Source organism: Populus euphratica, unplaced genomic scaffold (genome assembly GCF_000495115.2).
Source record: "Populus euphratica unplaced genomic scaffold, PopEup_1.0 scaffold655.1, whole genome shotgun sequence".
Taxonomy (NCBI): domain Eukaryota; kingdom Viridiplantae; phylum Streptophyta; class Magnoliopsida; order Malpighiales; family Salicaceae; genus Populus; species Populus euphratica.
Window position 1 is genome coordinate 70982 of NW_011500523.1, and position 15548 is coordinate 86529.

General features: G+C 32.5%; 1 protein-coding gene across 2 annotated transcripts; it reads left to right on the forward strand.

Annotated features, from left to right (window-relative positions):
- Positions 1-4692: 4692 nt before the first annotated feature.
- HYP1 (CSC1-like protein HYP1) lies at positions 4693-14817 on the forward strand. 2 transcript variants are annotated; one of them, XM_011012000.1, is made up of 11 exons: positions 4693-4816; positions 4983-5385; positions 6322-6474; positions 8506-8569; positions 8674-8883; positions 9429-9617; positions 10340-10638; positions 11697-11973; positions 12137-12412; positions 13181-13414; positions 14370-14817. In XM_011012000.1, exons 2-11 carry the CDS (start codon positions 5099-5101, stop codon positions 14529-14531), a joined length of 2151 nt encoding a protein of 716 aa, XP_011010302.1. In that variant the 5' UTR covers positions 4693-4816; positions 4983-5098; the 3' UTR covers positions 14532-14817. The 2 variants fall into 2 exon arrangements, with proteins under 2 accessions (XP_011010302.1, XP_011010303.1); XM_011012001.1 differs by having other exon boundaries at positions 4998-5385.
- Positions 14818-15548: the final 731 nt, after the last annotated feature.

The following is a 15548-nucleotide window of genomic DNA, read 5'->3' on the forward strand; positions in this document are numbered from 1 at the left end:
ACTCCTTGAATATGATGGGCTAGTAAAATCCACTTTGTAAGATTTCTACAGTCCTTTTTTTTGATGAGAAATGATCCCCACATGCCTTAGAGTGACAAAATTTAATGAAATTACTTACCTCATTATCGGGAAAACATCTTTGACATATTTGATCAGGACGATAATTGAATAAGTAAGGGTCAACCCAATAAAAGTTTTGCACGTTGCTCAAAAATTTTATTTTGTCTTCGGTACTCTAGTGAGTTGGCAGAGGTCCTGAAGCAAGAAAATTGATATTTTTAGCAAACCAAAGCATTGAACTAAGAGAAAGTAGAGATTCATCAGGAAATGAATAATTGATTGGTGTGATGTCGGGTGTCGAATCTATTGTCACTTTTGATAAAAGATCCCCGTCAACATTTTCGATGCCTTTTTCATCATCGATGTCTTCCTGATTGATCATGGCATGAGGAAATGGAAGTGCTGGCAGGGAATCAGTCTTTTCCTTGCAATATTCAGATTCAACTCCTTCCTTACCCTTAGAGATTGACTCATCATCTTTCTCACAAGGTTTAAGAGTGGGTTTTTTAATAACATTACCACTACAAAGAGTGATGACTTATTTGACTTGATCCATGTGTTAACTTGCAGGACTACTTGCATTTGCATCGTATTGCTTAAACATGTACTTACTTGAAGTTTCCTTAAATAGGAGAAAACAACATGGGATAACTTCAATACATTACAGTTCGACATTCTTCTAGGTATTATTTTGATTTTTATTTTTGGTCAACAATTTAGAGGATTCATTAGCAAGACTTCATTGCAAATGGAAAAGATTTAAACTTCAATAATGACAAAAAATAACCTCGAAAACCTCCATTTAATAGGGTGGCAAGATAGCTGAAGCCTTTGGAAAGAAAACTCTTTGATAGGTATGGCAAACTTCAAAGTTAAAAAAGATTTACAGCACTGTTCTCTTTCTCTTCTGAAAACCCCGTTGCCAACAGTAACAGGAGGAAACCTCAAATTAAAAATAAAAAAAGACCCTAGCAAATCCTCACCATTACTTAGCAAATCACAGGGGATAGGGTCTCATTTATTTTTGTACAAGTTCGAAAGGATCGATTCTATTTGGGATTCAACTCTTAATGCTAAAAAATATTCCCAATATAAAAGTTGATTAAAGTCTCTTAATTCAAATGATTAAATTGTTCGGACCAGCAATTTGAGCAATTATTCTGGGATATTACTCTCCCACTTGAATAAAATAAATGCAGGCAATGTTCTAATAATTCCTCTCAACAGTGCCCTCACCCTTGAGAAAGATTAATAACCACAAGAATGTGGGTTCTTTTTCACAAGAAAACAACGCAACTAAAGGTGATGGAGGACGTGGAGCAGAACTTTTCTTTTTGCCAAAGACAACCAGAATCTATATTCGCACATCGATTTCAAGGACAACTAGCCTCAGCACCACCAGTGTCCTATCGAAGGATAATTACACATTGGCTTCAATTAAGGGTTTAGAAATTAAGTTAAAATAATTTTTTTTATTTATTTTATGGCCAAATTCGCCACAAAGCATCAAACTGTATGATCCTACTATTTCTAGCTGATATCTAAGATCTTTAGCAACAAAGTAACTGCAAAAACTGTAGTTAAGCTCCCAAGAACTCAGACTTCTCGTGAGTAGTTAATGTTTTGAATTCGCTTGCAACAATGTCAGGGCATTACAGGCAGCAAAAACATGAAACTCTTTAAGCTGCAAAGCGCGTCCCTTGTGTTCATTATTTGCACATCATGGTTTAGGTCTGAAAATCAATATAATTCGATGATCCCAGACCTCAGTACATGTGCAGTATGAAATCTGAACAAATTAAACCTTCAGTGCTGTGCGATCGAGCCAAGCAGATGGAAGGGGAGGAGAAAAGGTTGGAAGAACTTACCGGATTCTAAGCGCAGCCGCCACTCATGTGAACTAATGTAAAGTGAATGTGGGGTATTTATAGGGTGCTGGAGTTGTCATTAGGGCATTACAAGTGAACTCTATTTGGGCCCAATTCTTGGTCTCTTACAAGTGCATTTTAATGGAAGGTACTAAAATTACGCGGTAAATTGAAAATCATATGGTAAATTGGGATTTGATTTCTCCTTTTCTTTTCCCTATGAGTTTCTTTCTATTAATAGTGAGGTTAATTAGATTTTCGCCAGCCAATGAGCACCTCTCTTCAGCTCGATGTATTAAATCAATGCTTAGAAATTAAATAATGACTGTTATTAAAAATATTTTTATTTAAAAAAATATTAAAAAAATTTTTTTTTATTTTTTTAAAATTATTTTTAATATTAATATATCAAAACGACTTAAAAATATATAAAAAAATAATTTTAAATAATTTTTAAGAAAAATTAGAAAACAAAATTTCAACTAAATATCTATTATAAGAAAAAAAATATATTCTTCTTCATTTTTTTCTATTAATAATTAAAATATGTATTCAATTATTGAGAACATAGGGGAATATTTTTTGAAAAAAATAAGAAAAACATGTCAAAGTTACAATTATTTTATATAAATGCACACTAATTAAATATGAAAAATATAAAAATATATTAATTTTAATGTTTTACCTTGTTGTTTGTATATAAAAGAAAAATATTGTATTGTTCTTTTTTCTTTTCATATAAAAAGGAGAGAAAAACTTAAAAAGAAATTTTTTTTGAAAAACCTCTAAAATATATAAGTTCCTGTTTCTCTTTTCTTTTTTTACTCTATTTTTTTTTAATAACTAGAGTATTACCTCGTTTTATAATGGCCCCGATGTTCTATTATAAACCATTTCAAACAATACTAAATTCTATCTCTTAGATTCGTTCTCTTATCTTAATTAATGTGGAGGTTTTCATTGAAAATTTATTCGATTTCTAACTTTATTGCTAGTTTCATTTTTATTTCTGGTTTTGAGCCCTTGCATTGCTTTGGATCGTTATAGTTGTGTTCTTTTTTATCATCACATACCTGAGACTTTTATAAATTAATATTTTTTTCACATGCTTTGTTATAATCTAATTTTAATCCATTTGTTTTTTTAATTTATTTTTAAAATGGTTTAAATTTAAAATTAAAATATCAAAACTTGAATTCAAAATTTTAAAACTTTAAAAATCAAATTAAAAAGGATTATTTTAAATCAAAATAATATCGTTTTAAATAAGCACTGTTCTTCATCTTTTTTATCTGATATTGCAAATCCGCCTGAAAAGAAGGGAAAGAAATTGTGGAATGATGGCATCTTAGTCAAACCAAAACATAGATTGCAATTTTTATCTTTATGGAAATTATTATCCTAGAGAGATAAGGATTGAATCCTAGGTGTCCAAGTCCCAACAAAAAACAAACACCTCCCTCCCAACCATATTTATTAAGAGAAAAGTTGTGTGCAGAGGGAGAACTTAGGATGTTCTCTATAAATGTAAAGCTCTCTAAAAGGATTGAGGAGGAAAAAATCCAAAAGAAAAAAAAAATAAAAAAACAGAGAAAGAATTGAAAAAAACACAACACAAAAGACAAGAAAATAAAAAAATAAAGGGGAAGAAAACAAAAGTAGACGGAAGAATCTTAGTTTTTCCAAGTAAGTTTTCATTTTTCCCTCCCCTGCATTTTAATTACATAGTTATTATGGCTAGTGTGTGTGTGGATCTAGCGCATACATGTGGGTTAAAATCAACTAGTTACTAGTTTGAACCGGTAACTTGCTGGGCTGGATTCGGCTCAGACCATAAGCCTAGACTAGATTCATCCCAATAAAAAAAGAGAAGGATAAGAATGGGTTGGGTCTATAATTTTAGCTCAACTGACCCAAGTTGTGTTTAGCCAAAGTTGTGTTTAGTAAAAAACACTTTTATACCTTTTCCATGTGTTTTATTCACTTTCTATTTTAATATTTAGTCAAACAAGTCCTTTTTTGATATCAAAAAATTCCCAAATATATTTGGGGAACATCGTGAATTCATTTATGGCTCCCTTACACTTTGTTTTATTTTTTTCTTTGTGTGTTTGTATTTTTTCTACTATGTGCTCAATATATGAACCATTACTATTAAATGCAAAAAAATTTATATAACGTTTCTTTTATTTCCATCTAAAAAGAAAAAATAGCAATAAAGGATAAACAAAAAGAAAATGGCATAGAAAAATTTTTCTTCAAATTTATTTTTTTATAAAATTATTCGTTGACGTCAAAATTAGAAATATCACAATTTTTTTAGGTTTGTACAATATTTACCAACGTCATAATTGAAAATATTAATATGAACTGTATATTAATGCTAGAGTTAAAAATATAATAGGAAGAATAAAAAAAAAATAAAAAAAAAGAATATATTTTTAGCATTTTTAGACAAAACCTGCAATACAATTTATCTTAAGTAAGATACTTAAGGAGTGATATTATCTTTACTTTCACATAACCAATTTTATATCATTAAAATTAATATCGATAAATTAAAATTTTTATTAACTATAATATTAAATGATAACTCTTTAAATAAAATATTTTTCTCATAAGAATAAGATCTCATATCTATTCTTTTCTCCAACAAAATCCTCATATATATATATATATATATATATATATATAAAATCATATCGTTTAGGGTGGAAAGTCAGAGATTTTTAGCTCAGGGGTATTCATTTTTAAAAAATGCAATTAATTTAGCCTTGTCAAAAACTTGAGATCTTCAACCAACTTGCCCCTTTTCCCTCTTCCGACCGTCTCACCGAGTTCTGCCTTACTCATTGCAACTCACTCTCATCTTCCTTCCTCTTGACCAGGTTTCACTTCTCTTTCTCTTGTTGCACTTATTTTTCATGTTTTCTATTGACTGTTGACTTAGAAATGAAGGGAAAATAACAGAAAGAGTATTTATCTTCAACAGTTTGCATTTTACTTTGCTTCCTTTTTGAAATTTTAATGACGATTTTACTCTTCTGGGTACAGTTTTTTTCTTTTAAGAGGATTCAACTTTGGAGCACCTTTTCCAGGTTCTTTGATGGGTTCTTGAGTTCTTATAATTGTTTGATGGTGTGATTTGTGAGCTTCTTTTGAAGAAAAAAATGATACTTTCAGCTCTTTTAACTTCAGTTGGAATCAATTTTGGACTGTGTTTGCTGTTTTTCACTTTGTATTCAATATTGAGGAAGCAACCTGGTAATTTGTACGTGTATGCACCCCGTTTGGTCGATAAAGAGAAATCTCAGCAACAGGAGAGTGATGATTTTTACTTGGAAAGGTTATTGCCTTCTGCTGGTTGGGTTAGAAATGCTTGGCAGCTTTCTGAAGATGAAATCTTGTCAATTTCGGGTTTAGATGGTCTCGTGTTCACTCGGATCTTCACCTTCAGGTAAGGAAAAAAAAATGTCATTTAGTTGTTTAAAAGATTTCAAGTTTTAATCAGGGTGGAGTTTTTCCTTTTTGTATGTGAATTATCTATAAAAATCACAACTTTTTTTTATAAAAAAATTAGAATAGAGAGACTCAATGATCATCAAATGAATTGTGGAGTCGTATAAAAAAAATAAAATAAAGATGACTGACTGATCCCTGTTTTTGGATTTCAAGATGAACAATTGTATTTGTTTGATGGAAATAATGAAACAAAGAAATAACGGAGACAAAAGAGAGAATATCTTATAAGTTTCTTATTAAGACAGACGGGTGGTGAATTTCTTGTCAAGGATCAGTAAAGTTTAGTGTTTTTTTTTTCCTTAACAAATTTTTATCACTTGTGTTTTCTGAGGATGAATTCTACAATCTAAGCAGAGGAATTACCGAGGCTAAACTTAAGCAGAATGCATAGTACAAAGCTGGGAAAGAATGTCTAGATTGTCTAGATTCTAGAGAACAACTTTCAACTTAACAGAAGTAATCATCTGTCATGGACTCTGTTGAAAACTTTACTTGATAGGCTACATATATGCTTGGGGTTTCAACATATGGTTGTGAGAAAAAAATTTAGTGGCAAGATACAGTAGGAGAGTCCAAAAAGGTGTGTTGAGATTCAATTCATACAGGACTTTCTGGCTTTCTATTTTGAATTGTACTTTTTAATGAGGTATATACTATCTGAAGCTACACTTATGCATTTTTTCTCTCCACTTATAACAAAAACCTCACTTTCTTTGCCATGCATTCAGGCCCACTGCCTGTATTCCTTTCCCAATCAATTAGTATATTACTATGCCTAATGATTCTTTTGCACTACAATCTATTTTTCTTGACTTTCTATTCATGCATTATTTTCTTTCAGCCTTTTTTTCATATCCTTCTTTTAATGCAGCTTGAAAGTGTTCACCGTTGCTGGGGTTATTGGAATCTCCATCCTTCTTCCAATTAATTATTTTGGGAACCAGCTAAGTGATGATTTTGGCCATTTGCCAAACAAGTCATTGGATTCATTTAGTATATCAAATGTCAATGACGGTTCAAACAGGTAATCATTAGTTGGCTAGATGAACAGAATGCCATTGCTAATTGTACAAGATCAAACCATATGATATTAAACTTATCATTAAATGTATTTGATAGAAAAGTTCCATTGAGAACTCTTATAACAATGTATTTTTTTTTTCAATTTACGGTTCAAGTTTCTTGTTTTTCACCTTTTTAGTTGAATGCATTCTCTGTGCTCTTTGAAAATTTGAAATTTGTGCATGGAGGGGACTCCAAGAGTAACCAAGTGAGCAAGAAAAGTTTCATCTATTTTCTTTTTCTTTTTCGTTTTTTATTGAGAAAGAATGATATTAAGTGAGGAGAATGAGGGCACTGCAATTCAAAGAAAGATATTAAGTGAGGAGAATGAGGGCAGTGCAATTCAAGGATTATATATCCTCCATAGAAAGGGGAAAATATCATACTAATACCAAAGAGTTCCTTACCTTATTGCATATCTGCTAAAGATATTCTTTTCCAAAGGTTCCTGTGAGAGTGCACCATATTTAAGCCTAGAAACTTAATTTATCCCTAGGTAGCTGAACATGTAAAAGCCTCTTGAGTGATCTCAAATGGATTAAATAATTGCAAACACTGGGCATCACCAAAGAACATCAATCTCCCTTTTCCTCTTAAAAACCTCGTACTTCATTAAAAGCAATGCATCCTAGTTCCTAGGTATTACAATGCAGGGAAAACCCAAAACTCAGAAAATCGAAAATAACCTATTCTGTTGCAAGAAATGTTTCTGTAAATTCTGATATGGAAATGGAGTCAAGTTTCCTAACGGATTCTGTTTCCTTGTGCTTGTCTAGCAGAGGTAGTGAAGCTGTCTATGTATAAGCTGACTTTTTCTGAGAGTACGTCTGTCTTGTAACCTACCAAGGGACTGTTATACTAAATTATAATGGGATAAGAACCTCTTATTTGATAAAGTTTCTCATTGGCCCTTTGCTTACTCTTTGTAATGCTCTCTTAGCTTGCCTTCTTAAATTTGAAATTCAGCATAGAATCCTAGGAAGCCCAGAACAGCAGAAATGTTCATCTTTCCAGAAACTTGAGCTTTTCTATGTTTTCCTCAATGATGAAAAGTAATTTGTTGTACTCCCAGCCATAGAAAGTTTCCCTAAATCAGACTTCCAAAGCCCTTAGTAGTCGGTGAGTATTATCTTGCAGGCTGGCAACTATAAATGGGATAATTACTTTTTATTCAAATGGCTATTAGATATGCAGGAACCCCATTCTTTTGCTGCTTGAACCATGCAAATAATAAGGGGAATAAAACTGACCATTTATTCAGGTGTACTAGACAACTTGTTATAAATCTTGCTGGTTTGGTTTTTCCATAATGTCATGACCTGTAATCATATCATTATGCTAACTGATTTGGGAATGGGGATAATGGTTTGAGATGTGGATTAAACATGACTTGGAATGCACCAACATAATAATGAAAATGAAGTTTCTGAATGTTATCTGGAAAGGTCATTTCAGCTCACTTTAGACCATAGGCTGCCACTTTTTCCAAGGATAACTTCTACTTTGGTTGGCAATTGACTCATTTTGGTTGGATAGAACTCCAATAAATGCCCATCGCCCCAAATACATTCAAACTATGGGCATTGTTAGGAAAAATTCATTGAGATGGATTGAACTTCATTTTAATTTCATATTTTCTAGTCTGTAATTGTGTTCTTTTTAATTTATTTTCATATAACAAAATGTTACTGCTGACATCTTGTTTGATACTTCTGCATTCCACTCTACCTCTGTGCTAATTCTCATAGCTCTCCTTTTGCCTTAAATAAAAATTCTTATTCTTTTATCCTGCTGTCTTAAAGTTTTATTTCTTCTTTTTTACTGCTTTTACCGACTTTATATTGGTTCTGAAGTTGAGTATTTCATTTTGTTGAAATAGCCTCATCTAAATATTGCTGTTAGATTGGTTTGGATAATTCTTTATTGCATCAAACAATCATTTAGCTATTCTTTGTTGAAGTTACCCTGATTATTAGTTTTGGTTTCTCTCAAGGTTATGGGTTCACTTTTCTGCTGCATATATTTTTACTGGAGTTGTCTGCTATCTTCTGTATTGTGTAAGTACTATTATTATTTCTTCTGCAAAAGCCACCGGGCTTATTGGTTCATAAAAATGAAAGTAATCAGAGAATTTCTGACTTGTTAATTACACAATGTGCAGGAGCATAAATATATGTCGGCAAAAAGGATTGCTTACTTCTATTCATCCAAACCACAGCCTCATCAGTTTACAATATTAGTCCGCAGTATCCCTTCCTCATCTGGAAGAAACCTTAGTGAAACTGTTGAGAGTTTTTTCACTGAGTATCATCCTTCTACTTATCTTTCACATTCAATGGTTCATCGAACAAGCAAAATTCAAGATCTCATTGTAAGCATTCTAGGTGAACGTGCAGACCACTTAACTAATTTCAGGCCATTGTGTCACATACACTTCAGAACCATAGTTACTAACCTTTTTTTCTATTTGAATGATGCATTTTCTTTGTATTTATGTGTTTACTTAACGGTTTTTGGACCTGTCAATCATGCTCTCTTAGTTATCCCTGAAGATACCATCTTTGGAAAACTGGGTGCTTACATAAGATTAAAATAGATGGCAATGTTTACAATTGAAAATTCAAGCCTGATTGTCCTGAAAAAAGTTCATCCTTTCATTGATGCATCAAATCAGCTTCTTTTGGAAAAGGGAACTGGTCATGAAAGTTGTGTGTTTTATTGCAATGCACAAACATAACTTTTGAAATGTTCTAGAAAGCTTTGTATATATTGTCATCATGTAAATTTCAATATGTTCATGGTACATGGAGAAGACTGACCTTACTGACATGATATGCGGTCATTGTTTATATATCTGATTGTCACCATTTTGAATCTCTTACTTACTGTTGTTTAAAAATGTGTTGTCCTTGGTAGAATGATGCGGACAAACTGTATAGAAAGCTTGGCTGCATGAAATCAAACAACCATTCTCAGCAAAACTTTAGACGTGATGGCTTTTTAGGACTCATTGGACGCAAAGTTAATCTTTTAGACCACTATGAAAAGAAGTTGGAAGATTTGGAAGATAATGTGAGGATGGAGCAAAATTTATTGGCTGCAGAGGTGCGTGGCATCAGTTCTCAGTATTTGAATTTAATAATTATATGAGACATTCAAATGGTACTAGTGATATTTATGTGGAGAATGGTGTCCACTTAATCTGCTTAAGTTTTCTTTGGCCATTAATGCAATTGTTGGCACACAAGGGAACAGCTTTCAGTTTCCTCTGTCAATCATCTCTTAGCTTTAAAAACATATATGCCACCTCCCACTGCCAGTCTTGTGGAGGGGGTTCTAGGAGGGTGATCTGTGTATAATTCTAGCTTTCAGAAGCTTTTGGATAAAGTGGATTATGAATTTGATGGTTTTAGGAATAACTGAGTTTGAGATTGAGCAGCTACTTCAGTTTGTAGGATGAACTGCAAATCATTATGCACTCTTCTTCATTTATAATCTAAGATTTGCCATTTGCCATGGGATGTTATTGCTTAAAAAGCTTCTGCATCTATTCATGCCAATAAAATGCACCTGTGTTCAGAAGAATTTTTCGGAATAGTAATAGAGTATGGTCGCATATAGATGGATGAATATAGAACACAGCACAAAACATATGAAAGTTCTCATTTGTTTGAGTTCAACTCTGATCATCTGTTCTCTGGAAGTGTGGAAAATACCCTTCTTCACATTCTATTGTAACAGAATCCATTTCATGCATTTGATGTTAATGCAAAGATGACATCTTATGCAACCTTTTGCTCTTACTATATAAACTTTTAAAATTTCAGGAAGTTCCAGCTGCTTTTGTTTCATTCAAGTCACGGTTTGGTGCTGCAGTAGCCTTACACATCCAACAGGGGGTTAATCCCACAGAATGGGTCACTGAGCGAGCTCCTGAGCCTCAGGATGTTCACTGGGCTTTCTTTTCTGCATCATTCATTAAAAGATGGATCTTCAAACTGGTGGTGCTTGTTGCATCATTTGCTCTAATTGTTCTTTTTCTTATTCCAGTTGTGATAGTGCAAGGTCTTGCTAATCTGGATCAATTGGAAAAATGGTTTCCTTTTCTGAAAGGCATACTGAGCCTGTAAGTGAAAATTGTAACTTGTCATTGATATAATCCACCCAAAGCCGATCATGGGGTTCCCTTGAGGCTATTTGAGCTTATTTTATGTAGATATATGTTATAAAATTCTAACTATCTTGTTAAGTTGCATACCTGCTATTAAAACTTTGAGCATGCAGAATATGATTAAAGATTTATTTGAATATACGAATTAATGAATTCAATTAATAGGGGAAGCACTACTGATGATCTAATGCATACTGGTGAAAAACTGTGGTCAAATCTGATACATGTAAAAACATTTTTTCTTGTCTCTAAAACTTGGCATGCATTATAAACAGTAATTAGTGATGTGGCATTCACTGTTGAACTGGATGTTTTAATATCTGAAGAGGAAGCAGGTTGTAACCGTGTCACATTTTGTTTCTGTGGTGTCCTGATTTTTCATTTAATAGCCTACTTGACCCCCTTTTCTATTCTAGAAAAATTTTATAAAGGGAAACTTTAGGACCACAAAAAACATAGATAATGGCTGGACATTGAATATTTTATGCGGGGAAGTAACTTTTAAATTTGAATAAAAATTGGTGTCGGAACTATAATATGGCCATGATAATGTTAATGAAAAACTATCATTATTTATTTAGAACCTATCAAGTACATGCTTGCAATGCATGTCCTTACCAAGAACACTTGCAAATATTTGCAATAACTTCATGAATAATCAACATAAATAAAGGTTTTATTCCTTCTAGCTTCAATCCAGATCTATTGATTTTGAGTATCAGTTTCCTGGCAATCACATCGAAGTTAATATGAAATTAGAATTTGTAATTTATTTTGTTTTGTTCCTAACTTCAACTTCAGATAGTTATCAAGCATCTTGATCTGATTAGAAAATAGAGATGGATTGTGCCTAGTTGGTTTTGTGTGAAGTTGCAGATCTAGAGAAGCTTAGAAAGAACTAATTACTGATTTCAAGTTTTTCAAATTTCTTGAAGTTCTTAAGTTATTTGAAATCATTGATAAGTCTAATTGTTAAGACATGGAACTAATATGCACCATTTTTTGAGCTGCAGAACTGTTGTCAGTCAAGTAATTACAGGATATCTTCCAAGTCTCATTCTGCAGTTATTTCTTTTTTTTGTTCCACCAATTATGTTAACATTTTCCGCCATTCAAGGATACATTTCTCGCAGTCAAATAGAAAGAAGTGCTTGTTCCAAGATGCTATGGTTTATCATATGGAACATCTTCTTTGCAAATGTACTGTCAGGGTCAGCTTTCTATCTAGTCAATGTATTCCTTGAGCCCAAAAATATTCCCAGGGTGCTAGCTGAAGCTGTTCCAGGTCAGGTGGGAATGCACCTCTGTTCTGTATATTCTTTTACAACTTTTGCCCTTTCTCCTAATATGAGCAGTTTCTTCTCAGTTTTGTGATTTTGAACGAACCTTAAGTTCCTTTATGCTACAAGTTACATTCACAAGTATAATGGATTCCTTATTCTGGCTCTATTAGGCATCGTTCTTCATTTCATATGTTGTGACTTCTGGGTGGACCAATCTATCATCAGAACTCTTCCGATTGATTCCACTGGTTTGCAGTTTTTGGAAAAGAATATTTTCAGGAAAAGATGGGGATGAATTTGAGGTTCCATCAATTCCTTACTATAATGATATCCCCACTATTCTCTTCTTTGGACTTCTGGGTATAACGTACTTTTTCCTCTCTCCCCTAATTCTGCCATTTCTCTTGGTTTACTTTTGCCTTGGATACATCATCTTTCGCAACCAGGTAAGCATAACATTTCTTTCTTATTTTATTTTTTATTCATTAATTAGTTTTTCCATTTTAGATACTAATTTAGATGATCATGAAGGCTTCATATGCAGCAAGCATTAAGAGTATTAACAATTCCTGAAGACATAATTTTCATGATGACATGTGATCTTGAATTATAAAACCCTAGATTTCTGTTATCTATAAAATGGATCAAAAGTGAATTTCAATCCTTCCAGGTTTTTAATTTGGATATGGACTTGGCTGACATGTAAAGTTACTTTTTTCCATTTGATGCCCACATTATGAAATTTAACAATTAGATGCCAATATACATGTGACTTAAGGTAATGCTAGTGTAGTAGCAACTTGCTCTGTGCCTTGCTTGCTGTGAATATCTGAGCAGTTCAAATCACTTTCATTTGCCCTCACCTATCCACCATGATGCTGTAAAACTATAGTCTCTCTCTTGAAGTCTTGATGATTAGAGCCTTTTTTCAAAAGTCAAATTGACATATTCGATAGTTGGTTACTTTTGTTTTGGCAGAATTCTGGCTTTGAAAGGCAATGACAAATTAACAGCATTGCTGGACCCATATTATTGTATCTTACATTCTTAATATAATTGACACTTCAGGACTACAAATTTTAGTGCATTTGGGTCTAAACATGATTTATGAAAATTAATTAGTACATTGTGTTATCAAAAATTTCCAAATTGAGTTCTTAAAGGAAGTTATATTAATATATATTTCTTTGTATTTTTATTTTACATTTTTGCAGCTGTTGAATGTGTATGCCCCAAAGTATGAAACAGCTGGGATGTTTTGGCCTATAGTGCACAATTCGACAATATTTTCCTTGATATTGATGCATATTATTGCAATTGGAATATTTGGGCTTAAGAAGCTACCTTTGGCATCTAGTTTAATTATTCCTCTTCCCGTTCTCACTCTCATCTTCAATGCGTACTGCCAGAACCGGTTCCTACCTTTATTTAAAGCTTATCCTACTGAGGTACATTGGCGCATGCATCTGTTATTTTTCTGGTTCTAACAGTCTTATATTCTACTAATGCTTTCATGGTATTCTCTTCAATTGCTTGGGTTTTTTTCCCTTTCACTTCCACTACACAACCATAGTACCAGTTTATGTTTCATGTCTTATAGATGGGGAAATTTTAACATTCCCTTCCGTACTTTGTGTGTTTTTCTTTAATTGAATGGCACAGTAATTATGTTAATTCAGTTTCCTTGTTTCATGTTTTTTTCTAAAGGTATATATATTAAAAAAAAAAACTCCTGAGTTGATTTTGCTAAAATTGTTACATATTGAGTGTTAAAAGTATGCCAACTTTTCAATTCTTATGTAAATCCTGTGTTTGAATCAATGCAGAGATTAGGTTTCATGACCAAGTGGTAAATGAAATAATTTCATGACTAACCTCTGATCTTCTCAACCATTCTAGTTCTATCATTTTCATCTTTTTTGCTTGCAATATCTTATAGAGACACCGAGAGGCTTCTTCCTTCAAACACACATTTTTAACTTCTTAGAGGTCATGATATTTGATGAGTTAAGACCCTAAACCATCATGATTGAACCTGCATGAATTCTGTTCCCTGTGCTGAGTTTACCGTTTTAGCTTTCTGTTTTATATGGTGATGAATTTGTGCCTGGCATTAAACCAGGAAAGGGAAACAATGCATGGAGAGAATAGGTATTTTAACAAGGATGTTGTAGTCTACAGTGCGCCATTTTTCAACATTGGAAGATAGGACTTTTCATTTCTCCCTCACAGGATTCCTCTTTGATGAGACCATTAATGTTTGACGAAGTTGCATAGTTATTGCTATATAGCGACACATCCTGACTAATCCAATATTTCATGTTCTGTTCTGATAATTTCCTTTATGAGAGTATATGTAGTTGCCATCCAGATGTCTAAATGTTTTGTGTTCTGCTTCTGCAGTGTTTGATAAAAAAAGATAGGGAAGACCTGAATGAAGCAGGCATGACGGAGTTTTATGATAAATTAGTCACTGCATATCAAGATCCAGCTCTGAGGCCAGTTCAGCATGCCAGAAGCTCTGACAGGGACACTTCTCCCCTACTTCACAGTACTGAAGTTTGAACTCTCCGTGTGTGGTTTTTTTTTTTGATGAATGAATTTGAATTCATTTGGCAATCCTCGTCTTAATCTTAACAAGGTAGCCCATGTGTTGTTTTAGCATCATTTTTTAAGGCTGTGGATTCATTTTTTAATTCATTTAGATACACAGGGCTCTTGGTCTCGGACTTTATTATTATTATTATTGGTGTTTTTTTGGGTTTTGTATGTTTGTCAACAAGTTGATATCAAATAATTCCGAGTTGTGTAGTGTTCGATTCACTGTAAAAAATTTATTCAGCTTAAAATTTTCAGTGTTAGTATTTTTCATAGAGAAAGAATTGAGGGGTTCATATGGATCACTGCTTCAATGAAAGGTTTAAGATGCTTGGTTAATGTCCTGGATTTTAGGGTATATTAATTCTTTTATTGTTTTAAATTTTAAAAAAATTTGTGATATGAATTTGAGATTGTTTGCTCAAACTTAATGAACATAGATCATTTCTCTCCTTAGATGTTTATGTTGAGGAATTACTTCACTAAAGCAGGTCTCTTTACTTAAGACGTTTTCAAGCTAGAAAATTCAGTTATAGTTACTTTTGTGGCTGGAGGAAAAGGGAACGGTAGGAATACGAGCAAATGTATAGTCTGGAAAAAAGATTTAGATGTAGACTCTGAAGGTATAAAATTATATTGTAAAATATATTTTTAAGTATTAAAGATAAAAGGTAGAAAAGAAATGTAATGCATGTATTTGAGCTTTAAAATTATTAGGATTTAATTTGATAAGAAATATTTTTTTATAAAAAAAGATTTACTTTAAATCTAACATAAACCTTAGATGAGATTAACTTATAGAAATCTTAGATAAGACTAAGTGATAGAAATATAATTTATAATAATAATTAATTAATAATGTAGTTTACTATAGGTAGAGTATGCTAAGGTGATGTGTTTTTTATTTGCATAACTAGTTCTTGTATCAGACTCTCATAAATTATAGGTTTCTTAATGAGCTGTGATCATGATATAATATAATGA